This window comes from Uloborus diversus, chromosome 9 (assembly GCF_026930045.1).
Source record: "Uloborus diversus isolate 005 chromosome 9, Udiv.v.3.1, whole genome shotgun sequence".
NCBI lineage: Eukaryota > Metazoa > Arthropoda > Arachnida > Araneae > Uloboridae > Uloborus > Uloborus diversus.
The window spans coordinates 67493748-67513760 of record NC_072739.1 but is presented as its reverse complement, the minus strand read 5'-3'; the positions used below and the strand labels follow the sequence as shown (position 1 = coordinate 67513760).

The following is a 20013-nucleotide window of genomic DNA, read 5'->3' as shown; positions in this document are numbered from 1 at the left end:
TAAATATTTTTTTTAAATTTTCAAAATGTTTGAATTCATTAATTACATTTTACACACAGAAAGAGGGATCTATGTGGTTTTACCTGTTGAAGTTAAAATTGTGTATTGCGCTGTAGTTAAACTTAGAGCAACACATTCTAAAAATGTAAAATTAATTTATAAAAATAAAATAAACTGATTTTATATAATGATTTTGCTTAAAAAAATCACTTGATTCAAATCAGTGATTTTTTTTTTATAATCACTTAATTTAAATCAAGCTGATTTAAATCAATCAGCAAACTCTGCGAGAGCCCGCTGTGCTATGGTGCAATTCAATCCGTCTATTGAAGACAACCCTTGGGTATTAGGCTGCCGATCTTTATTTGATAGCGTGGAGCCCAATCGCCTTTAGAGAAACGTTCTTAGTTCTAAAACAAAGAGCAGTGCTCGACTAACTGAAAGTGAGGCCTTAGGCCTACAATAATTTGGAGGCCTCCTTAAATCTCTCTAGCAGAATGCAATGATTGATTTACAGGTTTGGGGGCCCATGGAAATGCATTTTTGGAGCCTGCATTTTGGGAGCCTTCATAGATTCTGCAGTTTTGATGCTAAGCGGTTCATGTATAAACTTCTTTTTTTTTTTCAAAGATTATTTTGGAATATTTTTCCTCTTTTCAAAACCCATCTCATAAAATAATTGATTAGGTCTGTAGTAAGAAGACGCAACTTGAGATGCGCCATTTTTTTCGCCATTAATGCGCCATTCGTTCGCCACGCCAGTTTTTTTCACTTGTTATACTAATATGTTCTTTAATAGTACCGTCATTGTCAAGGACAGCTGTCTTGAGAGATGACGTGCCTTCAACAGGCCCGGCTCCTGGAGTAGGCGGCCGCCTAGGATGGCAGATTTTTGGGGCGGCGAATTTGGAAATTGAAACATTTTTATTTTTAAGTATGGATATCTGTTTCGGCGCCATAGGTCTCACTGCTTCAATGCCAAATAAATTAATAAAAACATAAATAAATAAGTAAATAAGAATAATAACAAATTGACGTATGTACCAGTGCTTTGATGTGAAAACATAGTTCGGAATTTAACTAGAAATTCAATTTTGTTTTAGAAGCGGCAAAGTGCGAGATTTAATAGTCTTTTGAAAATATTAATATATCTTTCAGTGCCATTAGATGCACCACTTTAAATGTTATGAAAGACATATTGAAGTGTGTACTGTCTGACCATCAATTACATGGAAAGGCTAATATCCGGTTTATAGGCGGAAATGGACGTATCTATAAATTTATAGGGATGTTAGTTGGTTTGTTTCATATGTGCACTTTTGCCTCTCTATTATTTAGCCTTAGTTTTGTAAAAATGAAAATTTGATCACAGTAAAATTTTTTAAATCTAATGTATATTTGATCTGTATTCTCACGGCAAAAATTGATTTATTTACTCACAACAAAGTTTTGAGCTTACCATTTCGCTTTTACGTTCCTGAACAAAATGAAAATATTTTATTTTTGTTGTTTCCATGACAACTATTTTTGTTTCTCCTTATTTTATTTTTGAGAATGCAATAAATGAATAAGGCACTAGTGACATTATAAAACGCGTGCATCAAAATCCCATCGTTATTTTCCCTTCTCCCCTGCTAGATTATTTCAGATGGAATATTCTTTACTTGGCAGATTGCCAAATTACATGCAATCCATGGTCAAACAGTACCAGTGCTTGGACATGCAAAACAGTTTGGAATTTAACTAGAAACTCACTTTAATTTTTTGCACTTTACTATTATTTTTATTTTATCAACACATTATTTATATTATTGTTAATATTCAATTGGGTGAGGGGGCGTCACTTCTCAATACCGCCTAGGGCAAAAGAACTACTAGAGCCGGCCCTGGCGTTCTATTTCCGAACATAAAATCGTTGGCGTTTTTTTTATGTTTTCTTGCCACTGTGCGTCCCCCGCCTTCCTCCCCTTACTATAGCACTGTATCTCTTTATAGTAAGTAAAAGTAAGGTCTCAGAGAATTTCTGGAAGGAAGTCTGTGGTGGACGTGCGTCAAAGACACCCCATAGCACGTACAGCCCAAAAATTTTGTACAAAATTACTTCGAGCCACGGGGGTGTGTTCCTTGCATTTTAGTTTTTAAAATTCGAATTAGGTTTTTAGTAATTAATTTTTTAAGCTCAAATTTCGCGTGAATTGCCTATTAAAGGGGTGAAAAATTACTTGCACTTATTAATATTATATATCGCTGGAAAGGGTGGAATTTTCTGCGTTCTACGCAATTTGTTCAATGCTCTAACTTAAATACGGCGGTAGTTATTTGCGTTTTTAGCTTGATTTTTTTAGGCTTAGCTAAAATATAGGCACTACTTTCTTCATTATATCTATCAGTAAAAAGCGAAGGAATTGTCCTACAGTTTTCTTTTTCACACCACTGAAAAGAGCGGCTTTTTTTACTCCGGTCGAAAAAATGAGCTTCTATCTCTAAAGGAAAAAAAGTTACAAGCCATTAAAAATCAATTTCGATTAATCCTCATCTCCATTAAAATTATTGATGTTTTATTTGGCGTTGCCATATTTACGTCTTTTCGATTCGCATGTTTCTTCTTTCCCTTATTCACAAACGTTAAGGGCTTCGATTTTGACGGAAAATCTGAGGCTCAACTCAATTCAAGCCCCGAGCTAAAGAGCATAATATATTACTGAGACCACGAATATACAAAACTAGTTTTGCAATGCTCAGCCCCTTAGCCCTTAGGGCTCTGCCAGTTAGTATAAGTTATTTTGAAACTCGGTCAAGGGGTGCTTTTTGATCCAAAGGGAGCTCATAATGCGTTTTTAATCTTTCTTTTTAACTGACGATTTAAATCTTTGCGAATCAAAGAAGATTGCGAAGCATTCTTCGAGGGTTGGTGAGCGTTAGCGAGCTGCTATTGCAAAAGAAAGTCTTCACAATCTATGCGTGTGTCGTTAAATGTAAAAGTATTTTTTTCATTTTAAAACACATTTTTTTTCCTGTCGTCCGAATGGTTTTCTTTCTAATGCACAATTTTAAATACTCTGTGTCCCTTCTACTTGAAGTTTCTCTTTAATGTACTCTAATTGTTTTCATTTTTTTCCAGCAATAATTTGAAGTGCATGCTGTTGGATTTGCAGAAGTGTGATGCTCCCGATATTCAACAGTGTTTGAGCGTTCGTTTCAGGAGTTATGTCGAAGTGATTGCGTGAATAAATACAAGGACAGTCAAATCCCTCTAAATTTTTTGTTAAAACTTATGAAGAGCTTTTTACATTCCTAAGCAGCAGAAACTTTCAGCGCATCTCGAAAAGTTGAAGCTTTGGCTGCTACTAGTCTCGACTCTCTTTTCGTACTGTCGCCAGTAAAATTCTCAAATTTTATGCATTCTAGTTCTTACTTAGATAAAGAGCATTGACTTCAATATTATTTTGCAAAAGCTTGTTTCGAATGTAAATCTTTATCGGGTATTGTGTGCAAAGTTAAAGGTCATACACTTCGTTTTAAAAAACTGAAAGAGAAAGGTAGAACAGTGAGAAGTGTGATGAGGAAATCTTTGTGTATGCAGGAGATGTTATAGGGGACAGCCAATGGATAGGTAATTATGAAACCTCGTTCTTAAAAGTTAGGTTTCCTGAAATTTATGAAAAGACAATTCTCATAATGACGCTGCCAAAGCAAAGTGTGGTAACCGGGACACAAACTGAAAAAGAGTAAAGAACTGTTTCTGACTCTTGGTTGAAAAAACAACTTCTCCGACGAAGTCTAAGAACAATTGCAAGCACAAAAAGCTTGATTTGTTTTATGTCCTTGAAGGCCCGTGTTTAAATTTAATGGACGAAGTAGAGTTTGCAGAACAATTTCGCTTAATTTTTTTCATCTCAAATTTGAGACTTTGTACTAAAAACAAACTACTACTATCTTTTGATTTTGGATTCAGTACTGAATACTTTATTGACTTAATTATACTGAATACTTTATTGACTGAAGGAATTTTTGAGCATTTATTGTACCAGAAATAAAGCGTCTGGTGTTTCGTTTTTTTCATTCATGAACACTTTTTACTGTAAAGCAATGGAATGCCATACGCAGATCCACAATGCTAAAAATTGTTATTACTGTGAACAATGTTCAAGAGTATTTGCTTATGCTTCACATTTAAAGCAACACCTGAGAACCCATACTGGCGAGAAGCCGTTTGCCTGTGAACATTGCTCAAAGACATTTTCCACCGCTTCAAATTTAAAGCAACACTTGAGAACCAATACTGGAGAAAAGCCATATGCATGTGAAGTGTGTTTTAAACAATTTTCTTCACTGGCAGAGCTGAAAGCACACATGAGAACCCATACTGGAGAAAAACCGTTCTCCTGTGGAGCGTGTTCTAAGGAATTCTCTCATCTGGCAAGCCTGAAGAAACACTTAAGAGCCCATACTGATGAAAAACCACATTCTTGTGAATTCTGTTCTAAAAGATTTTCTGCATTTGCAAACCTGAAACAACACCTGAGGACCCATACTGGTGAAAAGTCATTTTCTTGTGACGTTTGTTCCAAGGAATTCTCTCTACGAGCAAGACTGAACCGACACTTAAGAGCCCATACTGGTGAAAAACCATATTCTTGTAGATTCTGTTATAAGAAATTTTCTCTTCTATCAAACCTGAAACAACACTTGCAGACCCATACTGGCGAAAAGCCATTCTCCTGTGAGTTGTGTTCTAAGGAATTTTCTCATCTGGCAACCCTGAGAAGGCACTTGAGACTCCATACTGGAGAGAAGCCATTTTCCTGTGAAGTGTGTTCTAGGGAATTTTCTCAACTTGCACACCTGAAAGTGCACTTGAGAACCCATACTGGAGAAAAGCCATTCTCCTGTGAAATATGTTCTGGGAAATTTTCTCAACTAGCAAACCTGAGAGATCACTTAAGAACCCATACTGGAGAAAAGCCATATGCATGTGAAGTGTGTTCTAAGCAGTTTTCTAAACAAGCAAACCTAAAAAGGCACTTGAGAACCCATACTGGGGAAAAGATGTTTTCCTGTGAAGTGTGTTTAAAGAAATTTTCTCAGCGAAAAAATCTGAAAGACCACCTGAGAACCCATACTGACGAAAAGCCATTTCCCTGTGACCCTGAGAAGACCCTTGAAAATCCATGCTAGGGAAAAGGCATATTCCTGTGAAGTGTGTTCTACGATGTTTCTTCGCTCCACCACGCTAACACAACACTTGAAATTTTATACTAAAGAAGTGTCCAATAGGGGAGTTTTCGATTTTTTAATTTAATTTTTATGTGATAGAGTAACATGTATGAACATCATAGGTGAAAAAAATTTTGCGATACGATAAGTATTTTTTTTTTAATTAATTTTTAAAGTTCAAGCAATTGTGACGTTTGGGGAACTCAAGAAGGCACTTCGGAGACAACAATTTCATTCGTACGATGAAGTTAAGGAGTGCGTACCTAATTGGTTCCAGCAGCAGCCAAAGGGCTGTTATGAGCACGGAGAATCCCAGAGGGATTAATGTTTAAACAATTTCGGTTACTATTTTTGAAGAATGTCGAACAAAGTATCAGTTGTATAACCTCTGCCACGTTATGTATTGACTGAACCTAATAGAATGTTATCGCGACCATATTTTTGAGCAAATGGTAAACTGGAAAATTACCTTTCCCCAAACAACCATGACAGCGGATGGGCTAATATGACACAGAATTTTTCTCTCTTTCCTGCTCTGGACTATGCAATGGGAGGGTTGTCAGATTTTTGTAAATGTTTTGTCACAAGAAAACTTCAATAAAAGATTGTCATTTTGTGTTATTTTTGGGTCATTATCAGCCTCAAAGTTATCTTAATACATTTAAAAATTATTATTCATAGTATCTTATTGTTTCTATTACTGTCAGCCGAAGCTTAAAAAAATTAAGTATGATGTTTATTAAAGCCGTGTTTTGCTTTCGAACCATTACTATAACCCAAATTCCCACATCATGGTATCATATAGTGAAACGTATGTTTGCAATTTTTATAGAAATCAGTACATAAACATATATTTTATGAAAACTATTCTAGCAAGTTACAATGCTAAGCTGGAACAAGAAAAAGGAAAACAAGTTTTATAAGTATTATAGGATTTCAGAGCTCGAAAGGGGTAATTTTTTCCTCAAATCACCTCAACAGACCCTAAACTGACTCAAGAACCCTTAGTAGAAAAAAAATGCCACTATACAGTTAGTGTGAATGGCATATGTGATTAATTGTGTCATTTTCCAGACACATTTGCACTCTATATCTATTTAAACATCATACTAATCCTATTCCATGGGATAAAAAGTTTTGAAAATCAATAGTTTTAAATTTAAATAAATGAAAACATTACACTAAATATAAATTATGATTATTATTTTGCTTATTTAACTAACTCATGTCAATTAATATTTTCTTAATTTAAACAAAACAAATATTAATAGAAATACTCGGTCCCTATTTATCGCACGGACACCCCGGGCCAGTGCCCAGAAGTGAAATTTCTCTGGGGAAGGAACATGTTCTATAAACAAATCACGAAACAAATGTCAAATTTCCCATAATCTCACTATGAATTCTTTAAAATTTTTACAGACACATTATCAGGAATTAAAGACTTTCTTTCATATTGTTTGTATTAGGAATTTCAGGTTCTGTCATTTACTGTTAAATTCCACTCGTTGATTTCAAACGGGATTGTTCGTTCACTCCATTTAAAGAGGGTCCAGAGCTAGGCGAATCGCCTGCGTTTTTACTTTTGACAAACAACGACTTTTTAAAAAATATATTTACTAAGAGACGTGACAGCACAACAAAAAAGATTTATAAATCCAAAACTAAAAATCACACCCAGGGCATTCGTTGGTGAAAATAAAACGCGCGATCAGCCTAGAGTCCCTATGACCAGCCCAGCACGATGCACAGTCAAACACGGAGGCCATGATAATCCCACTATGAAATGCAGTGGCTGATATCACTCCATGAGACGATTTACCTCATTGATCTATCTCCGGGTCGATTATTTCTCCATGTGTTTCGTCCTCTCTTTCAAACATCGCTTTGGTTTACCTGTAACTGTCAGGGAAATAGCGTTGTTCTGTTGTTTACATGGCTTTCGTCTTGGGCCTTTTGATACTTTTTGAGTTCCATAATGAATAAATACCGCCGTTAAAAAGTAAAAAGTTTCATTAGTTCATTATTGTAACTGGACTTGCAACTGTCCGACGTCTTTCCGTTCATCATAACGAGTAAGTTTTAATTTTCTCGTAATACGCTTTCCGACGCATCGTGGTTACTGTCCTGTGACTTTTAAATACTTTATGAGTACAATCACAGCTGGATGCTGCGACACTTTGTTCAAAACCTTTTACAGTTAATATGCATTGTAACTAGTGATGTGCCGGATCGTTAAAAAAGTAGATCCGCGGGTACGGATACGGATCGTTAGTGTCAAGATCCGCTGATACGGATACGGATTTCAAATTTGTTTTACCCAATTCAACTATCCAAGTGTTTAATTTGTTATGGAAGGCATTCCCGTCAGAATAATAACACTGCTTCTTCAAAAAAATGTCATCTACGGCCAAAATATAATCAAGACTATCATTTACTCTTTAAAGAAATCTCCGTTAAAATTGAGGGAGAGTTGGAAGGAACGGGTCAACGCTGCATTAATGCTTAAACAGAATTGTGAAAAATTATTTCTAGCTTGCTCGGTAGATGTAGGATACAGGAGCAAGTGTGTAAAGCTGCTACTTGACAGGCTAGAAATAATTTTTCGCATTTTATTTCAGCATAAATGCAGCGCTGATCCATTCCACCCAACTTACTCCGACCGACAGAATAACAGCCGGGAACACCTTTACAAACAATTTATAATAGAGAATTTAGTCTCCCTTTTTTTGAAGAATGCCAAGAAAAACCAAACGCAGAAAAACTTAACTCTTTCAATTTGAGGCCAATATTTTTAACATACGGATAACTTTCTACTACCATAATTCTGTAAAACGTTAAGTCGGTTTTTATTAATATCTCCGGTAATTAAAGTTCTGCAAAAACGAGGCCAAGCTAAGAACACTTTCGAAGTCACCTTTTGATCGAAAAAAGAACTATCAAAATCAGTTCATCTGTTTAGGAGCTACGATGCTAGACATAGACACATATACACACTTTTAAAACTTATTACCCCTTCCTTTTTTCGTTGGGGAGGGGGTACAAATTGACTTCGGAAATGATACATTATAATTTAAAAAGTTAATAAAACCTAATTTGAACGGAATTTAAGAGTTTTTTATTCAAATATTTAAGAATTCTTAGAATAGAAAAGATCCGTTTAAGATCCGTCAAAAAAGTAGCTGATACGTATACGGATACAGATCTTTACTTTCCCTCGGATATCCACGGATAAGGATACGGATATCCGGAACATCACTAGTGTGAACAAAATCATTGTATCTTTCATTTTATTTCTTAAAATGTTGTTTTTATGGATTATCTGAGCTTTCTATTCTGTCACATGAAAAGTGAAACCAGTAGGTCAAAATTTTTTCATCCTGCAGTTATGTTGCTGTATTATATATCATTGTAAAAAGCTTAAAATACAGTGAGGGGTTTACTAGAGAGGTTATGGGGGTGACCACGCTCTCTGTGACCGTCATTTTTTGAAGCCATTAATGAGGTAGAAGACATTACTACTAATTGCTACTATATTTTAATTAAGTAATTCCATAAGTTTGCTTTAAATTGGTTCTATCAGACATTAGTATAGTCGAGGATGAACGGCGTTACCTGCTTTTTAATTTTAACCCAAATTCGCCCTCCCCCTTTTTTTTACTTCCTTTTACAAAAAAGGAAGTATTGTATTTGCGAAAAAATTTTCACTCAAAAATCGGCCTTAATTTCCATTTTTCTCACCCCCGAATGAATGTTGAGTTTATTTTTCAACCCGACCACACCTGGATATGTGCCTAGGAACATACAGACACCCAAAATATCCATTTTGACGATCCCGGAGTTAATTACAACGAATTTTCTCGTGACGTCTCTATGTACGTATGTATGCGAGTATGTATGTCGCCTAACTCAAGAACGGAATATCCTAGAAAGTTGAAATTTGGTACTTAAACTCTTAGTGGGGTCTAGTTGTGCACCTTCCTTTTTGGTTGCATTCGTACGCTCCAAAATGGGTATTTTGCCCCTTTTTGGGGGGAAATCATTGTTAATTTCGATGTAAACGCAAGTGGTGTTATAATTTGGCGGACACTTGGCGATATATCGCCAATCTTTTGGTCGCCAAGTTGGCGAAAAATTTGGCAATTTAAGGGGAAAAAAATTTAGTCTGGTTTCAATTTGGCCACTGTTGTTGATATTTAGAGAGTAAACTATTGAATCACATTAAAACTGCCAATAATGAGAAAATGACATTAAGTTGGAGTAAAAGGAAGTCATGTGATGCACACATCAGCTCGTTTTTCTCTAAAACTTTAATAATTTTTAATTTGGATGTAACTGTCTGTCCACCTTTTTCTTCCAAATAATTTCAAATTGTACTAGTGCATTAGTGTTGGTCCTATTTGAAACTTCTAAACAGCTAATGCAATCCTCCAGCAAGACTAAAAGAAAAAAAAAGTGCTCCTGCACCAATTGGTGCAAATTGCTCTAAATATATTTATGAACAAATGAGGCCTATTTTGAAATGCAGTATTACACACGTATGGTAATTCTACTAATTCAAAACCGCAGTGTAAGCTAATCCTTTTTTATTTATTATCTAAATAAAGAAAATATTATAATGCAATACATAATTTCATCTATTAAAAACATTCTGTCAGAGATAGAACTGTAAATCATACATTTAAAACTAAAATCGTTAAATGTAAAGCTATGTGTTCTGGTGACTTCTAGGCAATATCTTAATGTTTTACAGTTGATTTTGAATTTTTTATATTGTTTGCCTATTTTAAGCATAATACAAAAGTATTAAATGTTTCAAAATTTCTAGAAGTAAGTTTTACTATGCAAAACGCTGTAGTGGCAATACTGCTTGTATGTTTTAATATTTTTATATCAGGGAAAATAAAATTTCCCATAAACAAACGAACCAATGGGGTGGTTTCCTTTAGTCAAAAGTACTACTTTTAGTCATTGAAATTGATAGAATGAGAAAAAAAAAATAACATGGGCCCAGAAAATACTTTTATTTTCCTAGCAGTTTTTTTTTTTTATTATTTTTTTAAAATGTCCAATTTTTCAAACAAGGCGTAGTCTTTATGACGTCACAAATGATGCTTTTTGGCGCATCTTTCTACTACGTTTCCACGTTATTATATTCGAGCAGCAAATTACAATTGCACTCTACGCTTGCAATCAACCCTATCGTTGCCAATACAGGTGAGTAAAGATGCGAATTAAATATTTAGCTCTGTGAGTGGCAACACTGAATGGCATTTCATTATTTGTGATGTCATCGCCAAGAAATGTAAACAATGAAAGATCACTGATTTTAAGTAATTTTTAAAAAATAATAAACTGAAGCAAATTATTTAAAAAATGGTCAGATCCTATGTTTTTAAGCATGCTCTTTCAGGAAAAAATACTTTTGAAATTTTTGAAACGACCCCATTGGTCTGCACAGCGGCTCATTGTAATTGCAAAGGGCGAGGGGGGGAGGGGTGCAGGCCCATCACTTAAAATTCTTCCAGTAGGCTCATTGAAAATTTTTATCGGAAAACAGCAAAAGTCATGCTCACTTACATGTAGAAACACAAAATTTTCAAAGCCGAGGTGGGGGGGGGGGGGGAGCAATAGGCCGCCTGACCCCTCTACATCACAGTCTGTGGGGAGTTTCCGATTTTCAACCGCCACCCCCTTGAATATACTCCGTCCGTGTTAAAATGTGTATTTTCATAGATTTTTTAAAAAAAGGTTAAATAATAAATTTTTTCCCTTGTTGGAAATATAATATTTGGGCCTTCATAACAATTAGAAAATAATTCCCACATTTTCAAACGCTTATTTCTTACAGCAAAATGAAAATAAACAAAAGTAATTGCAGTACAGTTTTAAACTTTTAACATGATCCTTTTATAACATGCATTTATTTAAATTTTTTTTGCAAAATGAAATCAGGCAATTTAAATTTTCAAAAAATGCAGTTTAATGTTAAGTTTATAACAAAAATTTAGCAAAAATTGTCATTACTTCTTAAAGAATCAAAATTAAAAGAAATCCTTTCTTGTCCTTCTGGCAATTCATCAGAGTAATTGTTTACCGTAGTTTTAGACATTACAATTTCTTTAGTTTTTTAAAAAATGGCGTTACAGACGTAATATTTTTTGTTTCGGACGTAATAAAAAGCAGTATGTTACGTCCGTAACACATATGTATTTCGAATTAAATAGAAAAAGAGTACAGGATGGGAAATGAAAATATAATGTATGACATGTAATATGATGTAACAAAACTTCTAGTACTCTAATTTTTAAATTTTTATAAATGTTAGTGGATATTTAATTTTCATTTTTAAAATTATTGAAATATACGTATTCTTCTCAAAGTGAGATTTTTTGTCCTCTGAATCATGCAATAAATTCAATTGGTGTTAATAATTCTACACTAGCAATTAGTGCTTAATAACTAGCATAAATATATTCCAGAGGGAAAGTTCCTTAATTTCTCAAACTTTGCTTTATCAATGCACTTTATTTAATGAGTAAAAAATATACATATTTGTTTATATCATGCATGACACAAAAAAAATTGTGTTCTCCAAGCAAATTTTAGTGAAAATTACTCTATCATTTAATATGATGAAATCCAAAAAGCATTTTTTGCTTAAATCTAATTAATAAAGTTTTTTTTTTTTAATTTATATTACATATATTAATTATAGTTTTTTCTCTTCTAACTTCTTTCATTCTGACAGCATAGTCGAATTGATATTTTTATTTAAAAAAATAACTTAACGATGAATTGAATGTGTTGTTTACTAATTTAAACCAAATTTACTGAGTCGCTATATATTGTCATTTTACTCTACAAAAAAAAAAATTACTATTTTGACTACTTTCAGTAATTACCTCCCTATAGCCAGGGCTAAGGCAGAAATGATTGAAATACACCTCCAGCTCAACCATTTCCAGCCCGAGGACTGCCGTTTCGTGCTTATTAGCACTCATCAGCCCGGCTTAGGAAGTGTCTGAGCTGGAGGTGGAAAACCTCTTAAGGAAGCCAAGAGTGCCAAACAAACTGGTAGCTAATGTAGACCTTAGCACAGACCAGATGAGTGACCGAAGCAATGGTCTGGTTCAACTCGTAGAATATGTATTTCATGTACTTCTGCCTTAGCACTGGCCTATAGGGCGGTTACTTACTGAATAAACCATGCCTTGATATATCTTCGAGTTGAACCGAACCCTTGCTTCAGTCGCTCGTCTGGTCTGTGCTAGCTCTACATTAGCTACCAGTTTGTTTGGCCCTCTTGGCTTCCTTAAGACGTTTTCCACCTACAGCTCAGTCACTTCCTGAGCCGGGCTGATGAGTGCTAATAAGCACAAAACCGCTGTCCTCGATTCGAATGACTTAGCTGGCGGTGTAGTTCATGTATTTAGATTACTGTTTTATTGAAAAATTAAATATTTTATAGTTTTAAAATTTGAATTTAATAACAAAATTAGATTGGAGTCAAAAGTACTAAATATTAAACTTGCTACATCTGATCCTCAGATAAAGCACATCCATTTTTGAAGCAAGATGAAGATTTATTTAGGCAAATGTTGGCCAAAATGTATTTTTCCGATGACAGTTTCGACCGGTTTTTTCCACCTTTGGCAAAATGTGCCAATTCTATTAACAATTGATCGAAATCAAAGGCAGCTGTTAAACTTTAAAAGAAATTGGACAGTTAATATGTTTGGTAAGAGATAGATAAAATTCTTAAACTGTAAAAGTATCCTAAACACTCACAGATTCATGGAAAAAAACAACTTAACAAAAGTTAGACTTATAGACTCCCTAACCCCCCCCCCCCCCCCTGTTTATGTTAAAAAAATTTGAAAAAATTATTTGTAACTAAATAATTTGACACGTTTCTTTTACGTAACTTCCCCTTGGATAGTTTCACTTCTTATGACGGAACAATTTATTTTTTATATTTATTTACATGGTGGTATATGCAAGGGGGCTGCTCCCTACCTCCCCAAATCTTTGAAAATTATTAAAGTATAACTTAAAGTGTCAAAACAATGTGTTAATCTAGACCCTTACACTCTCTTAACAAAAATTATTAGTATATATAAGCTTTTATTTGCTTTGTGCAATTAGTATCAGACATGTTACGTCAGACATTATCGTAATTCACAAAACAGTATTTTGCTATTTTTTCTAAGATTTTGGTAGTTCTAATTGCCCCTTATAAGGCTTCAAAATGCAGAATTTTATACCTATTTTACAAAAATTCCTCCAGGGAAAAAACCAACCGGGCCCACTAAAATTGGGTAGGTTGTTCGTAGGTAAGAGTTGTGTGGGCTACAAAAGAGACCCAAAACCTGAAAAAGCTTAGGGCCACGCAAATTAAACCAGCCTTGATTACAACTAATATTGCTCAAAAAAAAAAAAAAAAAAAAAAAAATCCTGCCCCCCCCCCCCCCCAGGAACTCAGCCCTAAATCCGCCTATGATTAAACGTTCATTATACATAGTACTATTTAAGTATGTTTTTAGCCTTCTCAAAGTCGAGAAAGATCTCTCGCTTGTGCAATTCGTTACAAGAAATGTACACATTTTCTAAAAAATCTTTTAACAAGAGGATTTTTTTCCCTATTATTAGAACTGAAATTCTTGTTTTCTTTGTTTGGAAATATTTTGTGTATAAAGTACATAGAATCACAATCAGTTGAAATAAGAAAAATGCAAGAACTATGGGAGGGGTCCGGACCCCCTGGACCCCTCCCTTGTGTGCGCCACTATTTCCCACACATTTGAGCCCCTAACCCCTCTTTGTCAAAGTGTCGCATTTCGTCTTACCACTTCCCGCCCGTTGTCACGTGTCACGCTAAATTACAAAAGCAAAGTGAAATAATAATTAAAAAAAAAAAAAAGCGTGAACCAAAAAAGCAGGTGTCATTCTCAATGTTACCCATCCCTTCCTGCCCTTTGATCCCCCTCCCCCTGAAAGTGTCATCGTTTGTGGGTGACTCCTAATTCAAAATTAACTTTCAATAATGAACACATTATCATAGAATTAATAATTGCTACATAAATACGTTGATTTCATAAATCTGAGGGGGGGGGGGCAGTTGACCCCTTCCCCTAAATCGTGCTTCATCTCTTTTTATCGTTCACTAGCTGTACCCGACGCGCGTTGCTACGCCAACAAAAAAATACATCATTATACTGAATTTCATGACAATCGGTTGAACGGGGCAGAAGTTTACATCATTATACTGATGTGACACGTGTCTAAATCGCGTGTCTAAAAGTCCCGATTAGCTTACTATACCAAGGCTTCACTCGATACGCATCTTATAGAAACACGTATCAAGTGAAGCCGTGACTGTACTCAAATTTTGTACTTACGCAGTTTGCAAGATCAATCCATCGCTAAAAATATCAAACAGAAAAAGTTTTAAATCCCCCCCGTTGCATGAAAAGCCATAAAACAATAAAGAAAGAATTTATTTGTTCAAACTCAAGAAAAATGGCAACTTCTTATCAATGAGATCGAATTAATTTCTGCAGCCGATCATTTTATTCGTATTTATCCAATGGATTGTGACTTAAATTGGAATAAAAAAGGAACTATCGATCGGATTTTTTTCAAACTGGTGCATAAACATTCCCAGTACCAAAAATAACAAACGGTGAAAGTTTCAGCCAAATATGCCGGGTAGTTTTTGAGTTCATGGATGACATACAGACAAACATTCATTTTTATATATATAGATAAATGCCTTTCATATGGTATGGTGTTATTTCATGAAAGTACGATTTCTAAAGGCCTTTTACGCCGTAAACGAACCTATTCACTTCTTTGGAGCGGCCGTTTTGGTGATGTCTTAGGGGTTGATGACTCATCAAGTGTCTCCCGGTGGTTTTTGTTTCTAATTATGTAGATAAGCACTCTACAAAAATTTTACTTTGGTATTCGAAAGTGCAATATTTTGGGTATTTTCGGCGCTAACTTCATGGACTAATTTATTGTGGTTAGCAAACTTATTTAATAATTTATTCGTGAAATTTTCAAAGCAAAATAGTACTCCAGAAATATGTTTGGGCAGTTAAGTTAGCAGTAACTAATGTACAGAAGTGAATACCTTGCTGATACATAATTTTATTGCATTAGTAGATACCGCTCCATTAACACGTTTTGGACATGACACATACATCAAAACCTGTTTTTGTGCAAATTTTTTTATGCGGTATATGAAAATTTCAACCAGGTTGGAAATAAATTGATGAAATTACTCATAAAAAGAGCAAGGTAGTATCTTCAAGTGATGACAGGGGCAACCCAATGATAGGTCGCTATGACCTCCCCAAAATGTCCTTACTCGGGGAAATTCTGTCTGACTCTTCGGCAAAATTATCATCACTTGGTTAATTTTGATTTCGTCAAAAAAAAAAAAAAAAATCTTATTTATTTCGTAAGTTTTTGGGTTATTTTCAACATTTATGTGGTCACTCTCCATGCCATAAAAATAAAAAACAAACATTAGCTATGTTACAAAAACAACTGTTTATAACTACTCGTAAAGTTTCGAATGATTTTTTTATGAGGCCCCTACCCACCGCATAAAAACATGTTTGGATGTAGATGGTCAAAATCGCAAAGAACTGTCACGTATGTCAAATACCTAACATCCCTGCTTTTGTAGGGCTGAAGGAAGCATTTCAGTCCTCGGAAATTTGTAGCAGAGTAGTAGTCTAAATAAGCACATGACGAACAAAGTCCAGAAGAAAAAAAAATCCTTTTGTTTTAGCAGGGCTAATTCTTAAACAATGTATCTTACTTACATTGAATCCAGTTCAACAGGAACATTAAAAATAAAACATTTATACTGAAACGAACAACATCTCGTCAAAAATGGCTAAAAACTCATTTCGAATTACTTTAGAATAGATGCATCTACACGAAATAACAAGGACGACACAAACGTGCACACTACACACACAAGAAAAATATGAGAGAGAGAGAGAGCGAGCTCTCAAACCTGCAGCATTAAATACCGTGAAACCACATGGTGGAACAACCAACAGTCAATCGCTTATGCAAAATAACAAGCACTGTTGCCACTCACGAAAGCTTTAGAAAACATCTCACAGTTGCCGCTATATAGATAGGCCGGCACATCAGCTTAAGTTTAGCCATTTTGGATCGGATTTTTCATTGTTGCACTGTTAGGGTTACCAGAGAAAAGTTTCGGGTTTCGCCAAACTAGTCAAAAATAATATTTAATTCACGAGCAGCTAATAATTGTTCCCAGTGAGAAATCACCAAACGCGATAACTTGCCAGAAAAGACAACCCTCAAACACGCGCTCCGATCCAAAATGGCTGAACTTAAGCTGATGCGTCGGCTCGTATATATAGGGGCCTTAACAGGATCTAACCAAAACCCAGTCCAGTTCAGATGAGTGAATCGCCCGAATGACGTTACTACCGATTCAATGTTGTTTACATCGGAGCACTTTGTCCGAACACGATCTGCGATCTCGGCATGGGGCAAAAACGTATTTTAGAAGAAATAACAATATGCTATTTCTTCTTTTTTTTTAATTATCTAAATGAAAATTTGACTAAAATACTAACAGCTTTTACTTAAAAGATATGTTTAGTAATGTATTTTAATTCTTAATTATTTTCATTTATTTTCAGCTACAATCAGGATTGAATGTCGATGAAGTACAACAAGTGTGATGACAGACTTTGACTCACCCTTTATCAATACGCACCTTTGTTTCTGCCGTCATCTAAGGATTCACGTCGAAATGATCATCTGAAAAATGCAACGGAGGTAAAATTTCACTAAACTTTCAGTTCACGATCGGGAAGAGGGGAATGCGTTTCTGAGATAATTCATCAAACAAAAGACTAGTGCATGTGAAGTGCACATTGTTACAAGCCCTGACTTTTCCTGATATCGTCCGTTAATGGTCAAACCTCGCACTCTTTCAAATTCACGTAGTAGTAATCCTTAATTAGGTAAAGATCTGTTACTTCTAATAGCATCATGGAACAAAAACTCAGTCAGTATGAACAAAACAAAGTGTCTTTCAGTCATGAAAGAAAATAGTAACGCTTCATTAACAGAACATCTTTTTATAACTGTCAATTCATTTTGTGTCACGGGTCTCTCGTTTTATGTTTCTCTGATCTCACATGTTGAAGAGGACGGAAGAAATAATGTCTGAAGTACTATTTAATTCCAAAACTTTTGGTTTCTTTTCCTGCAAACAAAAAATGGTTTACGTGAACAAAGACTTTGATAATAAGCTGTGAACCATTTATCAAAAGGTGACAAATCAGAGGGAGACAACATTCCTGTCGGACAAAAAAACTTCTCATTCATCTCTGTGACACATTTGATCGTGTTTTGTGCATTAATCTTTCTTTCTTTCTTCCTTTTTCTTTTTTTTGAGTGAAACACTTGTTCGTTATCGATTATTTCTTTTCACATTATTTGCACTATCATATGAAACGTTTACTCACCACTGACACATGGGTGAGAGTTATTCAAATTTTAAAAAAGCAATCTACTATGGTAAAGTTTAAAAACACTCTGTTCACGGAAGAAAAAATCCTTTACAACACACCGGCTCCATCGTTTTCCGAAACTGAAAAGATAATATTATAAGCAGTGAAAAGTGATGTTGGAAGCATCTCTCAATGAACAAGTTTTCACCAAAAACGGACTCTACCCAAACACCCATAAAACCTCCTTAAAACTTTAGCTTGTGTCAAGTTTATGTCAAAATCATTACCACAGCAAAGCTAACGTCTATCAAAGCAAAAAATAGTTATCTGCTCTGCAGTAGACTAAACAAAATATTTTTTCTTGACGTTAGCTGCAAAAACTTGCTTTTGTGATAAATATCAAAGAAGGAGCAATAGTTTTAAAAAGCTTGTTCTGTTTTATATTCTTCAAAACACATTTTAGAGTATAATTTAAAAACGGTGCGTGCCAAAGCGATGTCTATTAAAATTTTTGGTTGACAATTCTTGCGCCTATAAATTTCATTGTTCTTACTGAAAAAAAAAATGGTACTTTTGTTGTTTCTGACCTTTTTAAACGTTTAAAGACTCGAGGAACTTTTGAAAACAATCATCTTGTGAATTTTATCAAGAAACACTTTAATTTTTTTTTTCACAATGTCATGTCAATCTGAGATACATGACGACTCTGTAAAAAATTATTTGTGCGAACGTTGCTCTAAGGCATTTTTTAGCGCTTCAGATTTAAATAAACATCTGAGTGTACATTCTGGAGAGAAACCGTATTCCTGTGAACATTGCTCTAAGTCATTTTCCGATGCTTCATATTTAACGAAACATCTGAGTATCCATTCTGGCGAGAAACCGTATTCCTGTGAACATTGCTCAAAGGCATTTTCCGATGCTTCATATTTAAAGAAACATCTGAGTATCCATTCTGGCGAGAAACCGTATTCCTGCGAACATTGCTCAAAAGCATTTTCGAAAGCTTCGTATTTAAAGAAACATCTGAGAGTACATGCTGGGGAAAAACCGTATTCTTGTGAACATTGTTCAAAGGCATTTCCTAAATCTTCACAATTAATGAGACATCTGCGAATCCATATTGGTGAGAAACTGCATTCTTGTGAACATTGCTCATTAGCATTTTTTAAGGCTTATGATTTAAGGATACATCTGAGAGTACATACCGGCGAGAAACCATATTCCTGTGAACGTTGCTCAAAAGCGTTTACAACCGCTTCATATTTAAAGACACATCTAAGAATTCATGCTGGCGAGAAACTTTATTCCTGTAAACATTGCTCAAAAGCATTTTTCGAATCTTCAGTTTTAACCAAACATCTAAGAATTCACTCTGACAAGAAGCCGTATTCCTGTGAATATTGTTCAAAAGCATTTTCCGATGCTTCATATTTAAAGAAACATCTTAGATACCATACTGGCGAGAAACCGTATTCTTGTGAACATTGCTCAAAGGCATTTTCCAACGGTGCGTATTTAAAGAAACATCTGAATATCCATACTGGCGAGAAACCGTATTCCTGTAAACATTGCTCAAAAGCATATTCCGATGCTTCATATTTAAAGAAACATTTGTTACATCATACTGGCGAGAAACCATATTCTTGTGAACATTGCTCAAAAACATTTTCCGATGCTTTATATTTAAAGAAACATTTAAGACACCATACTGGCGAGAAACCGTATTCTTGTGAACATTGCTCAAAAGCATTTTACGACTCTTCAGATTTGAAGAGACATCTTCGAGTTCATAGTGGGGAGAAACCGTACTCCTGTGAGCAGTGTTCAAAAGCATTTGCCAACGCTTCGACATTAGTGAAACATCGGAGAATTCATACTGGCACGAAACCATATTCCTGTGAACATTGTTCAAAGACATTTGCCGACCCATCATATCTAAATAAGCATCTGAAAATACATACTCGCAAAAAACCGTAGTCCTAAGGACATTGTTCAAAAGCATTTTCCATCGATTCGCATTTTATGAAACATCTGAGAATTCATACTGGCGGAAAACCGTATTCCTGTGAACATTGCTCAAAGGCACTTTCCGATGCTTCATATTTAAAGAAACATCTGAGACACCATACTAGCGAGAAACCGTATTCTTGTGAACATTGTTCAAAGACATTTGTCGACCCATCATACAGTCTGAGTAAAAACTTTAAGGCCAGTAAATTTTTTTGAGAAATTGGACATATATTAAACTGAGGATCAAAACATAATTTGAGTGATA

General features: G+C 34.9%; 2 protein-coding genes across 2 annotated transcripts; both read left to right on the top strand.

Annotated features, from left to right (window-relative positions):
• Positions 1-4215: 4215 nt before the first annotated feature.
• Positions 4216-16958, top strand: LOC129230290 (protein krueppel-like; the record flags this gene model as incomplete). The annotated part of the gene is made up of 3 exons (XM_054864688.1): positions 4216-4308; positions 4696-4980; positions 16917-16958. Coding segments are annotated over 3 exons (420 nt in total), but the record flags the coding sequence as incomplete, so codon positions are not given.
• Positions 16959-18677: 1719 nt separating this feature from the next.
• On the top strand, positions 18678-19715 carry LOC129230289 (zinc finger protein 345-like; the record flags this gene model as incomplete). The annotated part of the gene is made up of 2 exons (XM_054864687.1): positions 18678-18812; positions 19149-19715. Coding segments are annotated over 2 exons (702 nt in total), but the record flags the coding sequence as incomplete, so codon positions are not given.
• Between the last annotated feature and the right edge of the window lie 298 nt (positions 19716-20013).